At 33.6% G+C, this 24,450-nt stretch overlaps 2 protein-coding genes across 2 annotated transcripts; one reads left to right on the top strand and one right to left on the bottom strand.

Annotated features, from left to right (window-relative positions):
• Nucleotides 1–43: 43 nt before the first annotated feature.
• LOC144442488 (uncharacterized) lies at nucleotides 44–9,595 on the bottom strand. The gene is made up of 3 exons (XM_078131847.1): nucleotides 9,436–9,595; nucleotides 3,833–4,003; nucleotides 44–482 (listed from the first exon to the last, which is right to left on the bottom strand). Exons 1-3 carry the CDS (start codon nucleotides 9,467–9,469, stop codon nucleotides 301–303), a joined length of 387 nt encoding a protein of 128 aa, XP_077987973.1. The 5' UTR covers nucleotides 9,470–9,595; the 3' UTR covers nucleotides 44–300.
• Nucleotides 8,670–19,901, top strand: LOC144442486 (apicoplast pyruvate carrier 1-like). The gene is made up of 12 exons (XM_078131846.1): nucleotides 8,670–8,900; nucleotides 10,269–10,453; nucleotides 11,663–11,730; nucleotides 13,298–13,419; nucleotides 13,879–14,005; nucleotides 14,531–14,679; nucleotides 16,007–16,127; nucleotides 16,447–16,641; nucleotides 17,563–17,685; nucleotides 18,538–18,692; nucleotides 18,937–19,091; nucleotides 19,583–19,901. Exons 2-12 carry the CDS (start codon nucleotides 10,366–10,368, stop codon nucleotides 19,636–19,638), a joined length of 1,359 nt encoding a protein of 452 aa, XP_077987972.1. The 5' UTR covers nucleotides 8,670–8,900; nucleotides 10,269–10,365; the 3' UTR covers nucleotides 19,639–19,901.
• The last annotated feature ends 4,549 nt before the right edge of the window (nucleotides 19,902–24,450 follow it).

Here is a 24,450-nt window from a genome sequence, read left to right as displayed (position 1 = left end):
ATCTAGGTTAATATTGATAACGAAAATACAATATTCCCAACAAGTTGGATGGGGGATTCCTTATTCCAGTATTTCAAGTTCAAAAGCAAGCACTGTACAAGTCACTGGAAAACAAATTATTCCCAACAATTTGGATGACATTGAGGGAAGTAGTATGCCAATATTCCAAGTTTAACATAGTACTGTAATAAATCTTCCCAAAAATTTGCATATCAAGAGATGATCAGAAGTATTCCAGTATTTGTATCTTCACATGGTCACATGGCAAATAAACAAGAAATCCATGGATAGAGATGTAAATTATTCCAGAGCAGCCAGCATAGTTTCCAGTGTATCTTCACATGGCCACATGGCAAATGAACCAGAAATCCATGGATGATCCGTAAGCCACCACATACCTGTCACACGGTGTCCATAAATGAGACCTTGATACGTCACTGTATGGGTAAGGTAGGTTTTTACGAACTGACAAAAACATTCATCTGCAACATACAAAGGTATGCTGGTATTAAATATCAAAGGAAAATTGGACTGTTGTGATAGTTTGAGTATTATTACATATCATATGTATCAGTGAATGCATACTAGTGGTATTTGCAATATTGAAATATTGCATACCTGTATGTATACAATATGCAAATGAAAAGCAATCATTCAAGCCTATGTCATTGCAGAGTATGATTTCAACAGAGTTTCGTTGTTTTGGATAAATGTTATGTAACAATACCAGAATCCCATGCCACGTGAGTTCCAGTACTCAGAGGTATTTACACTCATGCTTGCAGTGTTTGCTGCTGCACTTTCCCTCGCTATACTTGTGAATATGAAGTTGCAGAGAACACTGCAAACACTCTTGTTAAATTCCAAAGAATGCCACATTTTGCACCATGGGGTTCCGTCATATTGTTAACATACAAAATATTATGGTTCTGAGAATGCTACATTTTGCGCCATGGGGTTCCATCATATTGTTAACATACAAAATAGTCCTAGGGTTCTGAGAATTGCCACAAAATATCATGAAAATGGTATAAAAATGATAATTTGTACAAAAGAATCTTATCAAATGTTTTGTAAATCTGTGCTTATAAAAAATTCCACTATTTTAATTATTTCTCAAAATAGGTTAATATTTCTATTTAATTCCCCCAAATGATACATACTTGGGTACTTATTTTGAGAAACAATTCTTAATTTTATACAAACACTAACATAAAAGTATGTTCAACACAGGACCAGTGGAAATAACTCAAGCTCAGAGTTTGTTCTATTATTAAATCACGTGGTGGTGCTGTGTTGATGTCATTTCACAGGAGGCAAATTAAAAACTCAATAAGAATTTGTGCCAATTTTCTGGCTGAAGCTTCATTAAAGAAATAAAATGTTAAAGAAAAGTTAGGCATAAGGCCAGGTGAGATCCAAAATTCCCAAAAGATGAGTGCAATTTTGGGGGATGATTCAAACAGTCTGGGCCAATTATTCCAATTGGCCTGTTGGCAGGCCTGGTGTTTGCGGGATACCCTAGGGACTGACTGGGAAATCCTTGACAGTTCCACAGCAACATGACATGGAGCATGCAACATAGCCCTGCCAAATAGTTCCAAACATGAATGGATTTCTGTAGAAATGTGTGTGTATGTCTTCATATTAAAAAAGAAATCTTTTGGTAGCAATTAATTCCTAGCACACAAAAATACGGCTTAATTTTAGGCTAGTGGAAATAAAATGTCCTGTCTGCAGTCATCTGATAGGGTATCAGTATGTGCTGGCTTTCTGGTTGAGTTTCATTAAGCATAAAAAAAAGTTAGGGAAATATGAAGCATGAGGGGACGCAATAGCCAATCCCCCACAGCTAATCGCCTCTAGGCTCGTGGAAATAAATCGTCTGACTGTCCTGTCTGCAGTCACCTGATAGGAGGGTATCAATATGTGCTAGCTTTCTGGTTGAGCGTCATCATTAAAAGTGAAGAAAAAAAGATTAAGGAAATGTTAGGCATGAGGGGAAGCAAGAGCCAATACCCACATGGCTAATCGCCTCTAGGCTCGTGGAAATAAATCGTCTGAGTCCTGTCTGCAGTCACCTGATAGGATCACATTAATACGTCTACATTTGTAACATCATCCTTTTAACCTATCAATCTGCTGTCTGAATTCCATACCTACTATCAGGGGTTACATTTCATCTACTTTATGATGGAATACAAACATTTCCATAGGATAGTTTTATACATCATGACACATCACTCTATAAAAGTCACCAAAATATGTGTACCATGTAGAATGATAATGATTGATAAACATGATATAATATAATATAATATAATATAATATAGTATACTATAATATAATATAATATAATATAATATAGTATACTATAATATAATATAAAATAACATAATATAGTATAATATAATATAATATAATATAATGTATTACAATACACAACAATAATTATAATATATTACACAATTCAATGCAATGTGCTATAATATAATATTATGTAATGTAATGTAATGTAATGTAATGTAAAGTCATGAAATGTAATGTAATGTAATGTAATGTAAAGTCATGAAATGTAATGTGATGTACTGAAATGTAATATGTTACCATACAATAAACCATCACATTATATTTTATATCATAATACAATATATGATATAAAATAATGCAATTTCCATGAAATATTATCAAAAATCACTGTGATGTAATATTAATATATTACTTCAAATGATATGCAGAGTGAAGTATAGATTATATATTGTAGCATGTAATATAAATTTAATTTAATTTTTGCTATCCAATTACAATATTTGTTGTAAGATAAGATATGAATTAAGATAATGTATCATTTATTTATTTATTTATTTATTTATTTATTTATTTATTTATTTTAGTTAAACTTTATCTAAAGAGGGTTAAAAATCATATAGATAAACAGGGTTAGCTGAAGTCTTCCCAAGGGCACTCATATCATGGTATCTCATTGTTTTTTCCTTTTTAAAATGTTTAATTTTAATTATAACATTTTCATTATATTTTTCTCAGAAACACATGAATATGTTTAGACAAAGTAGGGTGGGTCAAGTAATCTGTACTACCTTATTGTTATTCATTAGGCTTTTAATCTCTCAATATATATCAGCTTGTCTTGAGACAATCTCAGATTCAGATTAGAATTAAATTTTAGCTGTGAAAAAAGTTGTCAGGCAGACTTATAGAAAAGGTTACTGCAGAAGATGAGAATAATCCTAACTGTACCATGCACTAGCCAAGTTGAACAAGTTGAACAAGTTGACGTCACCGTCAACGTGCGTCTATGTCACGACAACACATGCCTTGGTTCTGCTGTGTTCGAAATATGAGTCAAAATGCTTAAAATTGCCATTACTTTTCGCGATTTTTCTTTGATAATACTGGTGCTGGTATAATTATGTTACTCTCTAATATTTTTCTTCATTCAGTTGGAAAATACTTATGACCTAAGGGTTGTCACTATTCATCTAGTGACTCGTAGTGACAAAGGCTCCTTAGGTCACTCGCATTTTACTTGACTGAAGGAAGAAAAATATTGGGGAATAAAATCATTATGGCTCAACTCATAAGATAATACTAATGTGAGGACTTGGGGTTGTAATTCCAGCTTTTAATTCTAATCTAATTCTAGAGTACATGTCTGATATGGAGGTCATTTGACTGGATGACACCTACAGGTCATCTGATTGGATGACACCTACAGGTCACATTAAATATGTCATTAAAGTTCAAAACATGTTGGCAGTACTGTACTTTCATGCCAATCTTTCAGCTGTTACAAAAATGACAAATTCCTTACCAGACACAGTGCCATATTCAAATTTAAATGATCCTATTTCATCAGTGCCTTCTGCAGAGAATTCTTTACCATTAGATGAAAATCTCATATATACATCAATTGGCCATCGGCTGCCAGATCCATGGTCATGTCCAAAATTACGATTGTCTACAAAGTAACCACGCCATCTCCCTGAAAAATTATGAGTGCAATATGAAATATATTATCGTAATATGAAATTGACACAGAAAGGGATAAACTAATGACAAACTGTCATCAATGAATTGACATATAGGGAGGCAGATGATTAAATAATCTATATTTCAAACCAGCCGTGCACTTTCAATGTTTACACAAAGTTGACAATAAAACCAATTTTAAAAAAATACACCATCAAACTAGATTTCCTATACTTTCATTAGTGTATTAAAGCTGATTTAGCCTATAGAAGTGTTACTCTTGAAACGTTAGCTATTTATAACTTTATTGGACTGTGTACATTTTTCCAATGTCAGCTTTCACACAGGAGGTCCGATACACATACTTCACTAACACATCAGAACTGGATGGTCTCAACAAAACTCAACTCAAAGGGTTTCCAAAAGTTCAGACGAGCTTTCACCCTGTTAACAGACCGTTATCAGGTCATACTATATAGCTACATATCAGATATCTTTATAACACAGAGACAAAGATCTATTTGGGGTCAAAGTTGAATCTATAAAAAACCCACGTGTGATATTACACATTGCTAGGAGTCCTTGTACATGTTAAAGCATGTGTTACATATGATAGCTAAGTGAAAATGACACTTCATTGACATTCCTTGTCAAAAATCCACATTGAAACACTGCTGTCAGAGGCTTAAAGGTGGTGTCAGTGCTTCCACTAAATTTGTCATTTTGAGTGGTTGAAATATAAAATATATTAATATTAATAAAAATATATTTTGTTAACTATTATTACTGTAGTTTATATATTTACTAGTTTATTTTAGCACTAAAAATAAAGATTCTATTCTATTCTATAGGTTGCAATTGCTCTACATGCTGTAAAAACTAAATGATTTATCTACCACTAATAAACTTTTATGGGAGGTTTTAATTTATATATACAAATGTACAATGTAACCACATTATTTATAGGTATTAAACATAAACTTAGTTATACATATAATGTATATATATATATATATATATATATATATATATATATATATATATATATATATATATATATATATATATATGTGTGTGTGTGTGTGTGTGTGTGTGTGTGTGTGTGCGTGCGTGCGTGCGTGCGTGCATATGTATGTATGTATGTATGTATGTATGTATGTGTATGTGTGTCTAGACACATACCAGCTTCTGCACATAAAATGTTTACATAATCAAATAATGTTAACCATGCCATTAATCATATTTTATATTCCATAATAATTATATGAGTATGGCTATGATTTAACTGAGTTGATATTAGTTCCCTACATTACACACACACACACACATACACAACATATACAGGAATATAAAAATAACAAGTACAACAGGCATTATCAATAAGTAAAAGCCTTGACGTTTCAAATCAATTACACACACACACACACACACACACACATATATATATGGATATTCCTGCCTGTATCAAGGTTATTAAAAAATTTGACCTCAGTACTACTACTACATGCTGAGTTCCTTTTTGCTATATATAAAGACCTTAACTTAGACATGGTAGGAGGTATGATGACATTCCTTGTGTGTCTACTAACCAACCAGCCAGGAATATCTACCTATCAGGATAAATATCTCAATCAGGATAAAATCATACAATGTACTTTCCATATTTATCCCAAGTTAAACTGTTGAAAGGTATAAAGTTGGTTTATCCCAATCAGATGATTTGGAAATGGTTTAGATAACATACACTTGAACTGAAAAATGTCCTGGATGACCCACAATCACACCCAGGTTTATTGTAGGGCTTTGAGACTAGATAGTAATATCCATGAGTACCTATTTCCACATCCGCTATGTCGTAGTTACATGTGCCAGAGAATCAAAGGTCATTTATCCAAAACAGGATAAAAAAATGTGTATCTTGATCATGGGATATTCCTGACTGTATAAAGCAACTTTTAAGATCTACTAACAAACTAACTTATCATTTCACAGAATATCTGTATTACTTTTATGTTTAAAATTTGTGACTAAATTAAATTCTCATATTTCATAAAAGTGCAAAGTTTTGTTTTCAAATTAAATATAGCATCTTTGTAGTTATTGTCTGTTATTATGTTTAAGTCAGTGTTATTGTTAATTGTTTATAGTGCAAGCAAAGTTTTGTTTTAAATTTTATTAACAAGTTTGTAGTTGCTGTCTGTTACTATATTGAATTGCTATAATTTGTTATGGTGCAAGCACACTTATGTTTGAATTGTGAGGAATATTGCTTTTTAACACAAGTGGCTATGATGAAGAAATTGCTATATTATATTGCTATGTAACAATGTACTGGACTGGGTTTGGGGATAACTAGTAGTTCCTTACTTAGTTGGGGGGGGGGGAGTACAAGTCATGTAAATACCATGACTTACTGGGTGGGGGAGGGGGCTTATTAGTAGTTCCTTACTTTAATAGTTGGGAGGAAGTACAAGTCACACAAATTGTATGACTTATTGAGCATCGACACTTAAGTGTGGGATGTTGGGTTGAGAGATACTTGACATGTGAAGAATGACTACTAGTAGCTACAGTAGCTGGTTTTCTTGTCTGACCGACACACATTAATACTTTGGAAAGATTTATTTTGTGACACATAAAGGGTGTAAACCTTGTTGACTTGAAGGTAGAAACTGATAACAAATGAGAGACATTAAATATAGCGACTCAAAGGTAGTAACTGATAAAAATGACAGATAGAGGTTGTTGCATAGCAACAACATGACAACAAAGTTCAGTAGACCTAATAGAGCAAGAACCAATTGTGATTCAGCACTAGGTATAAGTACACAAATACATCAACCTAATCAATGTAATGACAGTTGTCTATAGGTTAATGCCAGATCAAAAGAAACAATTTATACTTATTTATACATATCTAAATTATTCAAAAACAAACAAGACCAACAATAACTAGTTCATTTATGCAAATTTCTTGCATAGCAAAGACACCTGAAATGTATTTTGCTTATATACTGGTATTAAAGGGGCAGAAGCCGAGTTTATATTTTGGGGGAAGTATAATTTTCTGTATATTTACTAAACTCAAACCTGGTATTAGGATATAACTTTCAAATGATCCAGTGTTGGAATTTATTGTTTGTTGTATCAACAAATGATGTACAGGAACTCTATACTATGCAATCAACAGTTTCAATAATGCCAGAACACAATTGTAATGCAGCAACATTAACATTATACTAGAATAGTTTCAACAAAGTTTTTCTGTATAGGATTTTTAAAAAGTTTATAAACTCAGCTTGTGCCACTTGAATGAAGACATGACTCTATGGTTTTTCATGAAGAGCAACATTGTAACTTAAGACTGTTAGTGTTGCAGTGTGATGGGCAAGCCTTGAAAACAAGGTCATGCAATGGTATCTATGATACTTCTCAGTTCACTGAGGAAATTAGTTGACAGGACACATAATGGGCGACTATTGACTGAGGAAAGTCTCAAGTAGATTATGTATCAAAGTTGACACAAAGATCATAACCAAATATGGTACAACATGAATTATAAATACACCAGTAGCTTGATCCCTATTTGATAGACATAATGTATAAATTAACATAATTAACATAATTAAGTTGCAAAAAATTCCTAAGCTGAGAAAAGTACATGCAACACACAAACAGATATTACTCATGCATAACAATTGACCTCAATTTATGAAAGTTTTCTTTTAAGTGGCAATATTGAATAGGATTGGCTATTTATTTTCGATTTTTAATTCATAAAACTATTTTATCATGGCTTAATTCCTACCTGATAAATTCAGTCTGAAACAACATACACCACATCGTTGTTTGTAACTTTATAAATTGCAAAAGAGTAATAAATGTGTAAAATAGTTTGTTACTGTATGTACAATAACAGACATTTTACATATGTGTTTACCTTTTTGCAATGTATTGAATCACAAACACAGACTTGGTCTATGTTGTTTCACACTGATTTTTCAAGTTGGAAGTCATGATGAAATTGTTTTACATGTATAAATTAAAAATCCAAAATAAATATCAAATCTTCATCCATATGGCCACTTTAAGTGTGGGTAAAATGTATCCCATACTGTTTACATGGCTCCATGTAATCATAAAAGTGTATCTAAAACACTTAATTTGACTAATTTCTAGGGTTCTGAAATCATTGCCAAAAAAATAAACCCCTGGCACCAACTAAGGAATAACTTGTTGCAAATGGTTTTATATTGTATACCACATATCTGTTAGCACCAAGCATTTAGGAAGCAACATGCAGACAGTCTTCCCTATTGAAGTGGGACCTTTGTTGTGAGAACAACGACCCTTAAATACCCTTAACTTGTTTAAATATCAAACACTTATAGAGAAGTCATTCACTGTGTCACACTTTGTACATACTACCGAAGCCTTCATTGTTAGCTTGACAGTTTGAAAATTGAAGATGATCTGCTGTTTTGATGGAACTCTTTTGCAAAGAAAAGTAAAATACCAGGTCTTACTTTGGATTTCAAGGGATATTTCACGACATGACCTTGATCAGGTCAACCAACTATGCCTTTCCCTAAGTGATGACCTCGTATGACCTCAGAAATAAGCTTTCGCTGCAGCTTATTATAATATGACCCGACTGACCTTCACTCCGACAAGCTAAGGCAAGGCAAGGCAGACATATTGGCACGTTTCGTCTCTCACACCGGCTTCGACTGCAGGGTTGTGAAAGTAAGAGTACGGCTAGCTGTAGCAACATCCTAGGGATTCTTTCACCTGCCCTATCTAACGACTTTGGGAAATACTGCAATTTGTGTATTTGCATAATTACATTCTTTGCTGAAAATATTTTTTTCCCCAAGCCGTCCGTGCTACACAGAAGCCAGTGTGATACGGTGAGTAGAAAATGCAGATTTTGTTCATCTTTTGTGCCGGCTATTTGAATAAAAAACCATGGATTGTCGTCGAGTGCAATTTTTCTCTGTATTGACTGAAAAACAAATTGCATATTGTAACATATTTGTAAAACGTTTGGCCAAATGTTCAAATTATTCGTTTCAATTACCACTCTGGAAATTTATTGGGGTGAAACAGAGGTCACCTTTGCTAAATTGGTATAACTATGCAAATATGGCGTCCTACATTGTAGCTACAGAGAAGTAGAATCTAACATCAATGATTATCACTTTCGCTGTCATGTTCTTTCTACATCGCAACTAAACAATAATTAATTCGATGTAAACTTGAAGTATTTGATTAGGAATTGAACTTGAGCATTGATGTACAACATTTTGTTATCTGTCTGCGAAGCAAGACTATTTTAATATATGTAGTGAACAAAGGAACATCCACTGATCAGCTCACGGCAACACAGCGGAACATATGCGTCTCGGATATTTATGTTAACAACAACAACGGCCGTGTACCCACCTGGTGGGAGATTTGTGGCTCGAGAACCAGTCATTATCGGTAATATTAATGTTTCAGATGTACCGAGAACTATTTTAAGTCGACAATGTGTGAGTCAGGTGAAGTATTCAGGACCATTTCTCTGCTGTGTATCTTCGCAGACGGAATTTGCCGGGTAAAAGATCACGTCGTAATGTGACACCGATACCGACTGTCGCCCTTTGACCCGACCTGATTTGACCTTTCCAAACGGAAGAAGCTTTACTCGCACGTGAAAATGTCACTTGTTTTAGTGTATTTTATGTAGCCACTGTACTCTTTTTTTTTTTAGTGTTGTATTGTTTCATGTGGGTTTTTATTTCATTTAAATGTTGAGCATTTCTTCTTGAAATAGAGATGATATAATAAATTCGTCGTACAAACACCACAGGGAGCTCAGGCTGAGTTACTTTTGTTTACAAAAACAAACAAACAAACAAACAAACAAACAAACATAAACATACACAAATAAACCGATAAATTAGTAAATAAATGAATAAACAACAACAAACAAACATACTGAGAGCCCTCACCCTCATAAAATAGTCAACATCGGAGATACCCCTATTGGTGACTATTGGGGTGGGGGTGGGGGTAGTATTTGTTTGTTTGTTTGTTTGTTTGTTGGTTGGTTGTTTAGTTGGTTTGTTGTTATTTATTCATTTATTTATCTACTCATTTATCGGTTTATTTGTTTATGTTTGTTTACTTACTTGTTTATTTATTTATTTATTTATTTGTGTTTTGTTTATTTACTTGTGAAACTAGTTTCATATTTTGAAAGCATTGTAACAATTCTTTTGGTTGTCCTTCAGGTGCCTACCATAATTACGTAGCAGGTGGTTCGTGACCTTACGGTGACCTTACAGACTGATTACGTAATTTGTTAGAACGTCAACGTCAACGTGGAAAATGGAGCGTTCGAAAACGGTGCGAGGCATAATTGTCATTGCCGGTGGCATTATGATCCATCTGTCCCTGGGAACTCACTACACTTTTGGTATTTATATCTTGTTTTTCTTTCAAAGTAAAAACTCTTGCCATCTAAGGACAAAGAAAGGCAAAAGTCCATTAAAAAACAAAGATTTTAAAAGTGAACAATACAATGAGGTAAAACGTTTATTATGTATTGGAAATGACTTGTAAACAAAGTGGGTAAACATTAGTAATCCTTCATAATCAAACTATTTATGCATAAATGACATGTTCAATATATGGAAAAGCAACAGATGCACTACCCTACCTGTAGACTTGAGAACAGCGATTGCTACACTATTGCACTATCCTAACTGTAGCCTACCTGTAGACTTGAAAATGGCTATTGCTACATTATTCCGCTATCCTAACTGAGATTTTGAATTTCCACTATGTTCCCTTGTAGCGGACATTAAAAAAATTCAAAATGTCAGTTAGGATAGCGGAATAGTGTAGCGATAGCTGTTCTCAAGTCTACAGGTAGGCTACAGATGCAAAGACTGGATGTGCCATAGCCACGGTGATTATACTTGAATGTATTTTTGCAAATCACTGCCTTACATACAAACAAAGTTTTACACATTGTCTAACCACATGTAATCACATGCAAGCTTTCTTGTAAGACAATGACCATTTACCTTTGCCTTGACCTACAGGATAGACCATCACAATAAAGTCATTAGTTGCATATTGCAGACATTTTCAAGCAATTATGTGTGGCTACTTTCTTTTAGATAGTGTCTAATACAGAACAAGATAAGCATACACATGCATTACTTTTGGTGCTCAAATCACTTTTTACTCAATGGCGGCCATATTTGTAGTGAATAATCCTGATTTACCACATAACTCAAAATCGTTATACATAAATACTACATTTAAGTGTTGACCCCTAAACTATCAGGTTTATAATTTCTTTTGATGCATTGACCTTTGGCCTTGACCTTGATCTTCATGTTCAGTTATCGAAATTCTGCAATTTCCTGCATTATCAGACACTTTGTAGTATTTATTTGTTGCCACCAATTTTTCAAAAATCATGTGTCTGTTCAGTCACATAGAAGTATTTTAGCGAGCAGGTGTCTTCTATGAAGACTTGTCATTGTTTTTTCAAGAGGAAAAAACTTAACAAAGTTGTTGTATTAACTACCACGAATGTGATAGTGATACTTGCATTACTTTTGCACACACTGAAGCTGATTTCTCATCAACTTATTTTTGTCCAATTTTTCAGGTAATCTGTCTCCCTACATGGTATCATACATGAGATCAAGAAGTAAACCAGCTGATTTGTCCTACGAGGTAGGCTCTCCTTAATTAAACTAACCTAGTCTAGTTCCTGATGAACCGTATTCCATACTAAATCTAACTTCACACTTATACCATCTAGTCAAGCCTGTGACTCAAGGCGTTAATTGTGGTTCAACCCCATGGTGAGCAAAGCGCAAACGGCGCATGTCAGTAGTAATCCATCACAAATTGACGGGCTGTCGTTATCTCTCATTAAAATTCATTTGATACAGCTGTTTTGACTATGGCCAATGTCCAATCAGGACTCCACCTTCACTCTGTTTAAATTAAAATCACATGGGGATGTGACAATGTCATCATGATTGTATGAACGCTGTAGGCGGGAGCACAGAATTCTGTGCGAGAGTCACGGGCTTGACTAGACAGTATAAGTGTGAAGTTAACGTAGTATGGAATACGGTCTGTCAGGAACTAGACTAAGACTGACCAGAATGTATGAGTATTAAAGCTGCACTATCTGCAATGGGAACACTGATTTTTCTGAAACTCTTTTGTTAGATATAATAACCATAATAGTAATATCATACACCCTGAGAAGTTTTGAATCAACTATTGGTAAACATACTGTGTAGCAGTATACATAGTAAGGTTTAATATATCCAATCATATTGATTTGCAGTCCAAACCCAAAACGGGGCACCCAATGAATCAGGATTACCAAAATTAACAATTTTAGAATCCAATATGGCCACCAAATACTGTTTTCACTCTATGGGAAAATAGAATCCAAGATGGCCACCAAATACTGTGCTCACTCTGGGAAAATAAAAGAATGTCGGTTTCCTTGAAAACAGGATGGTGGACCCCAAATTTCATTTATTATATAATTTCAAAAGGGCAAAAAGCAAGCTTCCATATGACAAATTTTTTGAGAGATTTTAATTTTAAACACTTTGATTTATGGCAAAATTTGTCCACAAGGGGCATTCTACATTAAAATGGAAATTCATTTTTTGATCGACAATTGTGTCAAAATAAACTGTATTTTGTATTTTGTAATTTTTTGTTCCAAATGCTAACTTCAAAATTTTTACATGAACTTTTCAACTGCCCACTTCAGTCATATTTACAAACTATTCAGAACAGGTGACCTTATGGGCATATAAGGTCATATATGCCTGGAACTTAAACTGTATCATTTGAATATTATTATTACATGCTTAATTACTTGTTACTTACAACATGCTGTGGAAAGCATGGTATAGTAAATACATAGACAAAATGTCACAATGCAGCATGCTATATGGAAAGTATGGTATAGTAAATACATAGACAAAATGTCCACAATACAGCACCCAGAAATTAGCAGCTGGTAAGATCTATTTTGATTTACATATGTCTGAAAGGAACTTTGCAATTGGAAGCTTAACATCTGAACTAACAATATACAAAAAAATTTCTTTACTATTTAAGGTATGAAAATGAGTACATTTCAGTGGCATAGAAGAAAATAAAACCTCTCTCATTAATGTTGTGGGTAATCAATAAGAAATGATATTCATCTTCAACAACTGTTGGGCATGACTACATATTATATATATATATATAACTTTTTCAGGAAGCTATGTGGATCTATGCTGCAGCCCAGGCATGTCATGGCTTTGCTATGTATGTTGGTGGTTTCATTGATCGTAAAGTAGGCCCAAGATGGACTATTCTTATTGGTGGATTGTTTGTGAGGTATGTCACCATGCACAAGTGAGCCTTCAGTAATTACAGGGGGGCAGGACCAAGGGGGGGGGGATCACATTTTATGCCACACACCAGGCTGTGCTTGATTCCCTCCAGACCTCCCCTTGTAATTATTGATGGCTCGCTAAACATATGGGAAAGTGACAGATGCATACACAGACTGGACATGATGTAGAAATTATTTATATTTACCAATTTCATTTATAAATTCTTTCCTATACAAAATGTTTTTAAAAAACTACTTTTTTTGCAATTTCATATTTAGTGAAATATTGATACTATGAACTATGTTCCATATTGTTCTTTCAAGTAGGAAAACATATTAAATTCATTTTGTTGATGACAAATACAAAATGAATTCCAATTAATTTCTCATCCACATGTCATTCGATTTACATGTTAAATCACAGTTTTCTCAAAAACTTCTATTTTGTTTTCACTCCACAGTTTAGGTGTTGCCCTCACATATTTCACCATTATGCAATCTTTCTACACTGTGCTGTTGACATATGGTCTTATGTATGGTATTGGTGTAGGCGTTGCTTATGCACCACCACTGGCATCTGCTATGAGGGTAAGTTAATCCCAGAATGCATTTTTCAAGTTGGCAAATTTGCAACTTGCCTATCAATGATAGGCAAGTTGAAAACTAGCCATATTGAAAAGTGCATTGTGAGAAATATATTATTCCATTGATAAACAAGAATCAATCAATGCTGTAAAAAATCTGCCATATTGAATAGTGCATTGTGGGAAATATATAATTCCATTGATTATCATAAGTCAATCAATGCTGTAAACAATCTGTCATATTGAATAGTGCATTGTGGGAAATGTATAATTCCATCGATTTTCACATTGTTTTTTCAGTAGGAATCCATGATAAAATCATTTAATTAATCTAAAGTCCAAAAGAAATAACCAATATCCTAATCCACATGGCCACTTTAAAGTGTCGATATGACTTTTTTTCTTCATATTTGCCACTGTAATTGAGTATTTTACATATCGTACTGTTTATAGTAATATAAAATGGAATTTTACCATTTACGGTTCCTGATGATATCATTTGTTGAGTATAAAACGGTTATCTTCACAGTGGTTTCCAGGTAGAAAAGGTCTTGTAAGTGGTTGTATTGTGGCTGGCTTTGGTTTTGGAGCTTTTATTTTCAACCCTATCCAGACTGCCTTCATCAATCCAAATAATCTCTCACCAAATGCCACAGACCCAGATGATCCGGATAGCTTGTAAGTAGAAATCTAAAAATAAAATATTTTTTTAAAGACTGAAAAAAAAAAGTTGTTTGTACTTCTGAGTGATAACTGGACAAATCTACAAAATATTGGTGATTATCTATGCTAACTGCAAACAGTACACAACTTTAGCTGTGTGTGGAGCAGCAATAGCATACATCTTGACGGCATTCGTACTTCTGAGTGACAACTGACAATGTTGAAAGAGTGATATTCACCTCAGCTAGAGATATGTCGCAGGCTTACCTGTCACCTCGCATCTCAATTTGAAAATTAGAATATAATTACTTCCGACCCTAAATATTTGTTTTACATATTCGAGTAAAAAAACTCAAAAATTGTGAAGTCTGGCAAGAAATAGTGAAAACAGACATCAACTTAAAAAGACAACATAAAACTGTTCTTCTGATGGGAAAAAACCAATAACTCAGAGATCATATGGAAAACAACAGAAAAACATAACTACTTGAACTAGACACTCAGATATGAAAAAAAAATACATATATAAAATAAAATAAAAAAATCAATAGAATCATTATAGTGAAAGGTACACTGAAAGTAAATTTATTCCATAGTAAATGTATACTTTTTCAATTTCAAGTATATTTCAAGTATACATAAATTATACTTGTTACAGTGTCATATAAAATAGGTTGGTCATAAAATACTTAAGTACATTTTAAGCGTATAGTTATTTTATACTTCTTTTTGACTTAAACCTGTACTAGCTTCAACAGGGACATTTTTTTCATCAACTAACCAAAGCTGTATTCACTAACAATTGGTCAATCAGAATTCTCCGCTGCTATAGTTTCATGAGCAAAGCAAAAGTGCAGCAGAAATGATACCTTTGAAGACAAATTGAGATACTATTAGGGAATTCATTAATTTAAAATTAATTGAAAGTGGGATTTCTTTGGTAACTTTACCTTTATATTGAACTGAATTAGATTAAGTACAGAATTTGTCATATTGCAATAATTAGAGATCATTCCCAAATAATTTTCTTTGTTCAGCAAGGAAAATACGAGTGACCTAAGGGGGCTTTGTCACTATGAGTTGCTAGACGAGTTGAGTATTTTCCAGCTGAATGATGAAAACTATTGGAGACATAATTATACCAGCGCCAGTAATATCAAATAAAAATCGGGGAAAGTAATAGTAATTTTGAAAGTTTTGTCTCATATTTCGAACACAGCCGAACTAGTGATGTAGACATGTGTGTTTGTGACATTAGACATGTGTTGTCATGACACAGAATGACTGGGTACAAATTCCATATTTTTGGCTTACAAGATTTTTCTCTTATTACGTTTTCTAGATACTTTTATCAGAAGAGTGTTTTGGACCGAACACCATTCTGTTTTGTCTTGCTTGGTGCTGTGTTTTTGACAATGCAGTTTATTGGTATTGCAATGGTGAAAAACCCTCCAGTTGAAACGGTAAGTTTCCTTTGTTTATGTATAGATGTAGATGAGTGTTCAAATTATCAGACCCCCAGGAGAGTGTTCAAGCTGTTTCAAAATTCATAGTAAAAGTTATCATCTGTCACTTGTTGAAACTAAGGTTGCCGCATTTGTGGTGAATAGACAGTTCTATGTTTGAGTTGAGAACCCCAGACTGGTTAGGATTGGGGATATTTCATTGGTACACATTATTGAGGATACTTATATTTTAAATACACTTGAGACTATTTGTTGTAAAATAAAGTTTTCAAACCAAATAAGATATTTTTCCATCTCTTAAAAAACTTCATCACAGGAAGAAGAAGCAGAAGAGAAGGAGAAATTGATCGTAAGAGAAGGAGAAGAGGAGAAGAAAAAACCTGATGATGCCAGATCTGCCGGTGTTACCATGGGTCCAGGCAAGATGATCCGCACCAGGGCTTTCTGGACTCTATGGTGTATTTATCTCTTTAATACTCAGACACAGGTCTTGATTTCAACTTTGTACAAGGTGAGATAAGCATTTGGTCATTACTAATGGTAAAAGCATACTGGCTTGGCAGTATAGCCCAGAGACTTTCTGATCCAACAATAACTGGCTTGACAGTATAGAACAGAAACTTGGTTATCTGACTTGACATACTCGCTTGACAGTAGAGCCCAGAGACTTGGCTCTCTGACTTGACATTACTGGCTTAACAGTATAGCCCAGAGACTTAACTATCTGACTCCACATACTTGCTTGACAGTATATTAAGGGACTTATCTCTCTGATTTGACATACTGGCTTGACAGTATAGCCCAGAGACTTGGCTATCTGACTTCACATACCGGCTTAATTGACAGTATATTAAGCCCAGAGACTTGGCTATCTGACTCAACATACTGGCTTGACAGTATTTGCTCTCAGTGGCAAATGACATTTTCATACTTTCATGGAGTTACAGTTCTCTCAAGAGAAATAACAGACAAAGATGCTTGTAACTTATTATGCATTGATAGATTGACTAATATTGGTTCAAAAATGTGTCTGTTTCATTGAAATGCACAGAAAACTAGATGTAATTTCTAGGGTAAATTTCTGATACTAATAGAAGTGTTGTAATAATAATAATTTTTATTCATACTGGATAGTTCTTTAAGTATATAAACACTTGTCTTCCAAGAAGTCCAGTGAGGGCAATCCCTCATCAGTGGCTTCAGTGGTAATGCAGGAGGAAACCAGTGTACCCTACAGGGAAAGCCTGTGTTGTTCAGTAAAGTCAAACTGAATGACACTTTTCTTCCTTATAGCGTGGTAACTTTAATCAAACCCTGAATGTGTTCAAACCCCGACCACAGTGGTAAGAGGCAAGTGGTTTAACCACTCGGCCACCGACAACCCTTGTAATCCACACAAAAATATCAAAGTATATATTTTTTGAATTTTCAGGCATATGGACAGATTTTCATTGATGATGATCTGTTTTTGGCTCTGGTTGGTTCCTTCTCTTCTGTATTCAATGCCTTTGGACGTATCATGTGGGGTTACCTTGGTGATAGGTGGTCATTCAAGGTAAACATTAACTCTTAGTCTTCAACTTTATCACTATAATTTCAATAGCAATTGCCCAGTTCACAAACACATTCCTCAATCAGAGTCCCATGCTAGACAACCCAACTAGTAAATTGGGACATTAAAGCAAAACTTTGTGTCTAAGCAGAAATTTAAATGACTCACAAAAGACATTCCAAGAGGACACTCTGCATCATGCAAATTCAATTCAGAGCCAATTCAATGTACCCCAGTAGTGGTTGTATGAAAGGTTTCCTTGATTAGATATTATTCCTTAATATTCTTCTTTGTTCATCCAAGAAAAATACAAGTGACCTAAGGAGTCTTGTCACCACCAGTCTATCGACTCGTTACAAACCCATAGGTCATGAGCATTTTCCAGCTGAATGAAGAAAGAAAAATAAATAAATAAATAAATAAATAAATAAATAAATAAATAAATAAATAAATAAAGCAATCATTATTGCATGACAATATGTCATAGCAAGCATAGTAAAGCATACAAAAACAAACATACATAAATATAGTTAATACAATACAATCCTTTAACCAACTGAATGACTAATCTGCAATATTTGAGACATTATAGAGAGGAACACATTAGGCTAATTTCCTCTCGTTCATTTTGGTTTGAAAACAAAGATAAGTCATTTCTACCATGCTTGCATTGCACAGCCACTATCAAACTGAGCTGTTCCAATAATTCTGTTTAAAAGAGACCTGCTGGATCCATGCAGGGCATCATGGGAAGCAAACAAAGTTAGGCGCTTCACACCTTTTAAAACTTTACCCTAAAATGCTGAGTTAATTGTTTCAAAAGGTAGAATCAAATGTCTATCATTTCTTTCCTAGGTGACCATGTTAATTATTTGTGCAGTCAACACCTTTTTCATGCTGACCTTGATCCTGACTGAGAGAGGAGGAGATGCTATGTTTTTCATCTGGGTTTGTGGTATATTCTTATCCTTCTCGGGTAACTTTGCACTTTTCCCACCAGCCACTGCAAGGTAAGTTGATGGAAGTATAGATAAAGAGTCTATAAATGACAAAAAGACTGCTAATACTTTCCTTTTAAACATTTACTATATCTATCAACAATTCTGTATTTTAATTTAGTCAAATGGTGAATAATATAATAATATAAAACTTTTGAGTGTGACAGTGTCATATACTGAGGGTGTTTGCATTAAAGGTACCACAGAGTGTTGGCTGATTATTCATAAAAAATGTTTCGTTTCTATTATTATACAGAACTTTTGGTCAAGAGTACATTGGTATGAACTATGGTCTGATGTTTACGGCTACAATGATGTCTGCTATTACTGGTTCTTTCTTAGCCAATGCACTTGCTGATATGATTGGTTATCTAGGACTGTTTATGCTATGTGCTGCTTTCTCTACTGCAGGTAAAATAATCCACAATATTTTTCTTCATTCAGCCAAGGGGAGGGGGGGGGGACACAAAATAACTCACCCTACTTCAGTGAAGACAACTGCAGAGCCAATCATGAACAAGCAAATGACATCTACCCCCCACACACGCTTGCTCTAAAGTACTAAATAAAAAGAACAGTAGCTGCCATAAATAGTAGATTGAGTGACAGGTTTGTCGAGAATAACAAAAAATTCGCATTGTCGCACCACTTTAGACAAAATGTCCTGACAGAAACAATTCTTTTTTTTTGGCCTTATAATCTGGTCCTTCTTCATCATGGCAACACAATCTATGCCATAAGATCTGCAGTCCTCAAAACATGAGTGCAAACTTTCAAATCACCTCTATTTATCCCCCAATTTGAATTCTAATATATGAATAATTACCTATCTAAAAAAGTGTACAAGGTAACATCAATTTTTTTATTACTGAATACTATATAATTATTTTCCATTTTTACAGCTTTCATCTTGACTCTAACATTCAATATAAAGACACCTGACGGTAAGAACATTTAAGAAGTGGTGACAAGAAGAACTACAAAAAAAACTGTTAAAAAATGTGAAGAATGCTACAAAAAGAAAGAAAATTTATCAGGAGAACCTGAGAACCTGCACAGGTGCTGATAATTTTGCTGAAGAATTGCAGTTGGTTGAAGCAAGCATTTTGTTAAAATATATTCTGCTAGATATTATATTTAGAACATTTACACAGCTATATTTTTCTATGTGTGCTAACTCTTTACCAAAATTTTAGATGACCAAATTATTATTATTTTAAAAAAAAGGACTATGTTATGTGGATGCAGTAGAAATATTTCTGCATGGTGAGAAAGGGTCTGTCTACTTAAGAGCAGAAATTTGCATATTGCTTTAGTGTATTGTGTGTATTAAAGTGGCCATATGGATGAGCATTGTTATTTGGATCTTCATTTGATAAAATAACATTGCTATGTTTTTCTACTTCAAATAAAATGTGAAATAACATTTACTAAGTCCTTGTTTCTAGCTACTTAAATTGCAAAAGCATTAAAAATATGTAAGATGTTTCCAGCTTCTTACTGTTTATTGCATAGGCAACAAATATGGACTTTATGACCTATATGCTGTTTAAAATTGTTTATTCAAGTAAAACAAAAATTGTTTAATAAATTAGAAACCTAAAAATAAATACCATTTGTCATCCACATTGCCACTTTAATAATTTTTGATATTTCATGATCTGGGCATTATCATCCCCTCCATGTGTGTGGAATGAGGTGATTCTGTCATTGTGTCCATCTTGAGAGCCATGCTAGTGTATGTTTTTATTCAGTACTAAAAGCTCTCTTTGGTATGCTTGAGTGGGATTAGGTTAAGAGGATCAATATGCTTGAAATAAATTGCAGTCTGATAGCTGTAGATATAGGTAAAATTTTCCCTATTGAAAATCTTTACAACCCCCAAGTTTCCACTCTTTGTTTTGGTAATAAACCAAATCTAAGCAAAATGCTGCTATGAGAGAGATACATAGCAATGTATTGGATTTGATAATTTGACATGTAGCAGCTTTATTTAAATTCATGTCCTTATACCTACCAACCTAGTGGGTGTCATGATGGAAGGTAGGGGGTGAGAGGGGGTTATGTGGGTGGGTGATTGGGTGGTGGATTCAAATCATCCGGTAAAATGCAACAACTATTAAAAAAATAGGGGTCAAAAGTCTATATTTCAGCCAGAAACCTTTGGTCGAATATCTACATTCAGCCAGACAATAGTCTTGGAAAAATGTCAAAATTGGTAACTTAGAAATTAAGTTGTTGAAAAAGGTTTTAAAAGATTTCACAATTGGCAACTATGTTGTCCATAAATGCAGAGGCCAAACTCACATGTACATTCAAAGAGAGGTCAAACCTCTACATAATGCTTATAAAATCAAGTCAGAAGTCTCCATGAGTTGAAAAGAGGGGGTTAAAACCGTGGTACATATGTCTGTATACCCTTACTATGTGAGTAACCCCTCCCCCCTCCTAGGGTGAGTGTATCCCAATATCTTGAGCCAGTCTACAGGATTTTAAAAATAGCAGAAAATGATAATCGCTGACTGAACAATATTCTTTCTTCAAAAAATATGAAAAAAAATATTACATTAAGGCTTTGTTTGATACTTTTTGCAGTATGCATTTTGATTTTGAGTGTGAAGTAGGGGTCTGAGTTAATATATTGTAGACATCTTTGTTATAGCTCTATTTCACTGCTTGAAGGCAAACATTAAATGAATGGCAGCATGATTTGTTGATAATAATAATACACTTTATGAGGAATTTGTATTTATCAAAATTGAATGCAAAAGTCATAATATCAAAATCAGACTGCATCATATGTATTATGATATCAAAATGATTAAGACATATATTCATAATATTCAAATATGATTATTAACCCGTTGAAAATCAATAATTTTGAATTATTAATTCTAATATTAGTTGTCATTTTTGCTCGAACTTTACTTGATATGTACTTGATATGTAGTAAATTTTACCAAGTATATGCTATTTGCGAAAAAACTATTCCATATCTATCTTGCTGCAAGGGGATGCTTTGTGGATAAGTACTGATGAGCTGGAGACAAGCCTTTCTACCAGAAAACTGAACTCAATTGGCAAGATATGGAATGATATTTGCCAAATAATCATGGTTACGGAATAAACACAAATATGAGAAATAGTGCGAGCTCATACAAATACAGAATTAATATGATTATCATAAAATGTGTCAAGTGAAGTTATACTCTATCTAAATTCATATCAGAAATATCTATAATAAGTGAAATATTCTTGGAAAACAAAAAACAGAAAATTTGGTAATTTAAAGATCCAAAATGACCCAACAGTGTCTACAAGTTTAATATTTAAGAACAGAAAATATAATGTCTGCTCATATCATTATATACTGTAATACACTGCAACTTAAAGTGGTCATGTGGATGAGGATTGGGTATTTATTTTCGATTTTTAATTTTATCATGGCTTCCTACTTGAAAAAACAATGTGACACACAAATTTCTAAAGACTGATGTGTAAAATGTTTGTTATTGTACTTAGAATAACAAACTATTTACACAATTTTTTAGCTTTTTGCACATTATTGAGTTACAAACACAGACTTGGTCTATGTTGTTTCTTCAAGTTGGAATCAATGATAAAATTGTTTTATAAATTAAAAATCCAAAAGAAATACCCAATCCTCATCCATATGGCCACTTTAATTAACATATGGGCATAATATTTCACAGAATTATTTGAATAATGGGCATTTCAAACCAGAATGTTCTGAACACTTTAACAATTACCATATTATTAGAATATTCTGAACACTTTAACAGTTATCATATTATCAGTCCAAGTTTATGAATAATATGTATGGTTTAGAAAATTCCTAGACTAGAAATTTGTTGTTGGTGGTGGTGCTCCGCAGATTGTCACTACTCAGTGATAATTATATGAATTTACCGTTTAGAGAATAACCATTAACAGTACTTTTTATAGTCATTTTTTTACCCGAAAGACTGACTGGTGGCTTTCTAATCTAGCAAACATATCCAACACCTATGTAGCATTGTGTCATCATTATTTTACTTTCATGAAGCATCAGTCTGTAAACGTGAACACATTCCTATTGGGTTTTCAATCTACCCACTTTGTGAGATGTTGTCAGTATTATACTATATAATTACTATCAATGGAAGTGTGATCAGATGTTTGAATTAATAACTATATTCATATGCTAGTGTTATCTGTGCATCTAATTGACAAGATCTTTATTTACATCTGGCGCAATGAGGTCCCAAGATGAAATTTCAAATTCAACAGTTATTACCATCATGTCTTTGTTAGTTAATCACAGAATGCTGCCGATGATTAGTTAGTGTTTATTGGGGTAGTTACATAATATCCAAATATGGTATATTTATGTCCAAATATGGTATATTTGTCAGCTCAGGATGCTACTTATACAATGTTTACGTCATTATTACAGTTCGGAGTTTACTCATTTGCATGAACAACTTTTGGTTCATGATTTCTCATTGAGCTAGACAGAATAAATAAATGATTCAATATCACAGGAAGCATTGAGACATATCTGAGCTTTTGCTAAACTTGTAATCTTATGTTCGGTTAGATTACAAAACTCTTAGCACTATTCTAGGCATTGGATAACTGATCACTAGATTAGAAAGTCAACAACAAGTCTTTAGGCTATTTACTTGTATGGTAACCAGCTTCTTGTAGTTACATTGGTATCAATAAGTTAGTTGGACTATTAATTATGACAGGGTAAAATAGCTTGGTGTGTGCTTGGAGGTAGAAGGACTCCTATCTCCATGGTATGTATGTAAACCAGGACTATATCAGTTGAAAGGGTATTTAAAACCAGGCCTATGATTATAATTTAGCATTTTTGACCCTATCGGTACCAAATTTTAAACATACATGGGAGGGGTCTGAATATTATTTTTTGTACGTCAAGATTCAAGCTTATATCCTTTTATTTTTATTCCCATCGGTTGAAAAAAAGGGATTGTATTATTTGTTGAAATCGGGGAAATTATCAATTAAGCAATAGCTGTGAAAAGCAAAGTTTGGTACTGATTTTAGAACAGTAAACATTTCAATTTGTTGCGACGGTGTACTAGTAATACACTCTAATTTTTGGCTCAGTAAGGTGTAATAATACGAGAAAAAAATGTTCTCAAAAAAAATTAAATCTTTGACCATTAATTGTTGTATCTAACTGAAATATACATATGTTTGGGATTTAATGTGCATAATGTAATTCACATTTGCATTTATTCTTATCAACACTTAAAGGGGCACAGTTGAGTATTTTTTGTCAAATTTCTAACATTTTTATTCATAGCTAATTATATAACAGGAGCATCAATGTGAGTTATTGTTACAAGGATGCAATAATGAATACACATGCTTCAGGGAGCAGAGTCAGTGAGACATTCACAAATACGACTGTGACATCTTTGGTTTTGACAAGCCAAGGCAGACACAAACTAAAACTATTATTGTGGCAAGTAATATTAAGATTTTATAGCACATCATTTTCATATAGCCTTCAGTGGTTGGCTTGGATTGTACCACAAGATATTGACCTTTGACCTATAGTGGCCTTAATTTGCATATAGGAGCACTTGTCATGTTCTATTTTCCCTTGGGCACTATTCATGTAGTATGGAAGTCTTGTCAGGGATTTGCTTTGACTATGGAAAGAATGCATGCCTGAGATGTGATGTGTTATAAAGCACATATTGCCTTGCCTTATTTAGGCACTAGTAGATAG

This window comes from Glandiceps talaboti, chromosome 11 (assembly GCF_964340395.1).
Source record: "Glandiceps talaboti chromosome 11, keGlaTala1.1, whole genome shotgun sequence".
Classification (NCBI taxonomy): domain Eukaryota; kingdom Metazoa; phylum Hemichordata; class Enteropneusta; family Spengelidae; genus Glandiceps; species Glandiceps talaboti.
The sequence above is the reverse complement of the archived record's forward strand: the minus strand, read 5'-3'. Positions and strand labels throughout refer to the sequence as shown.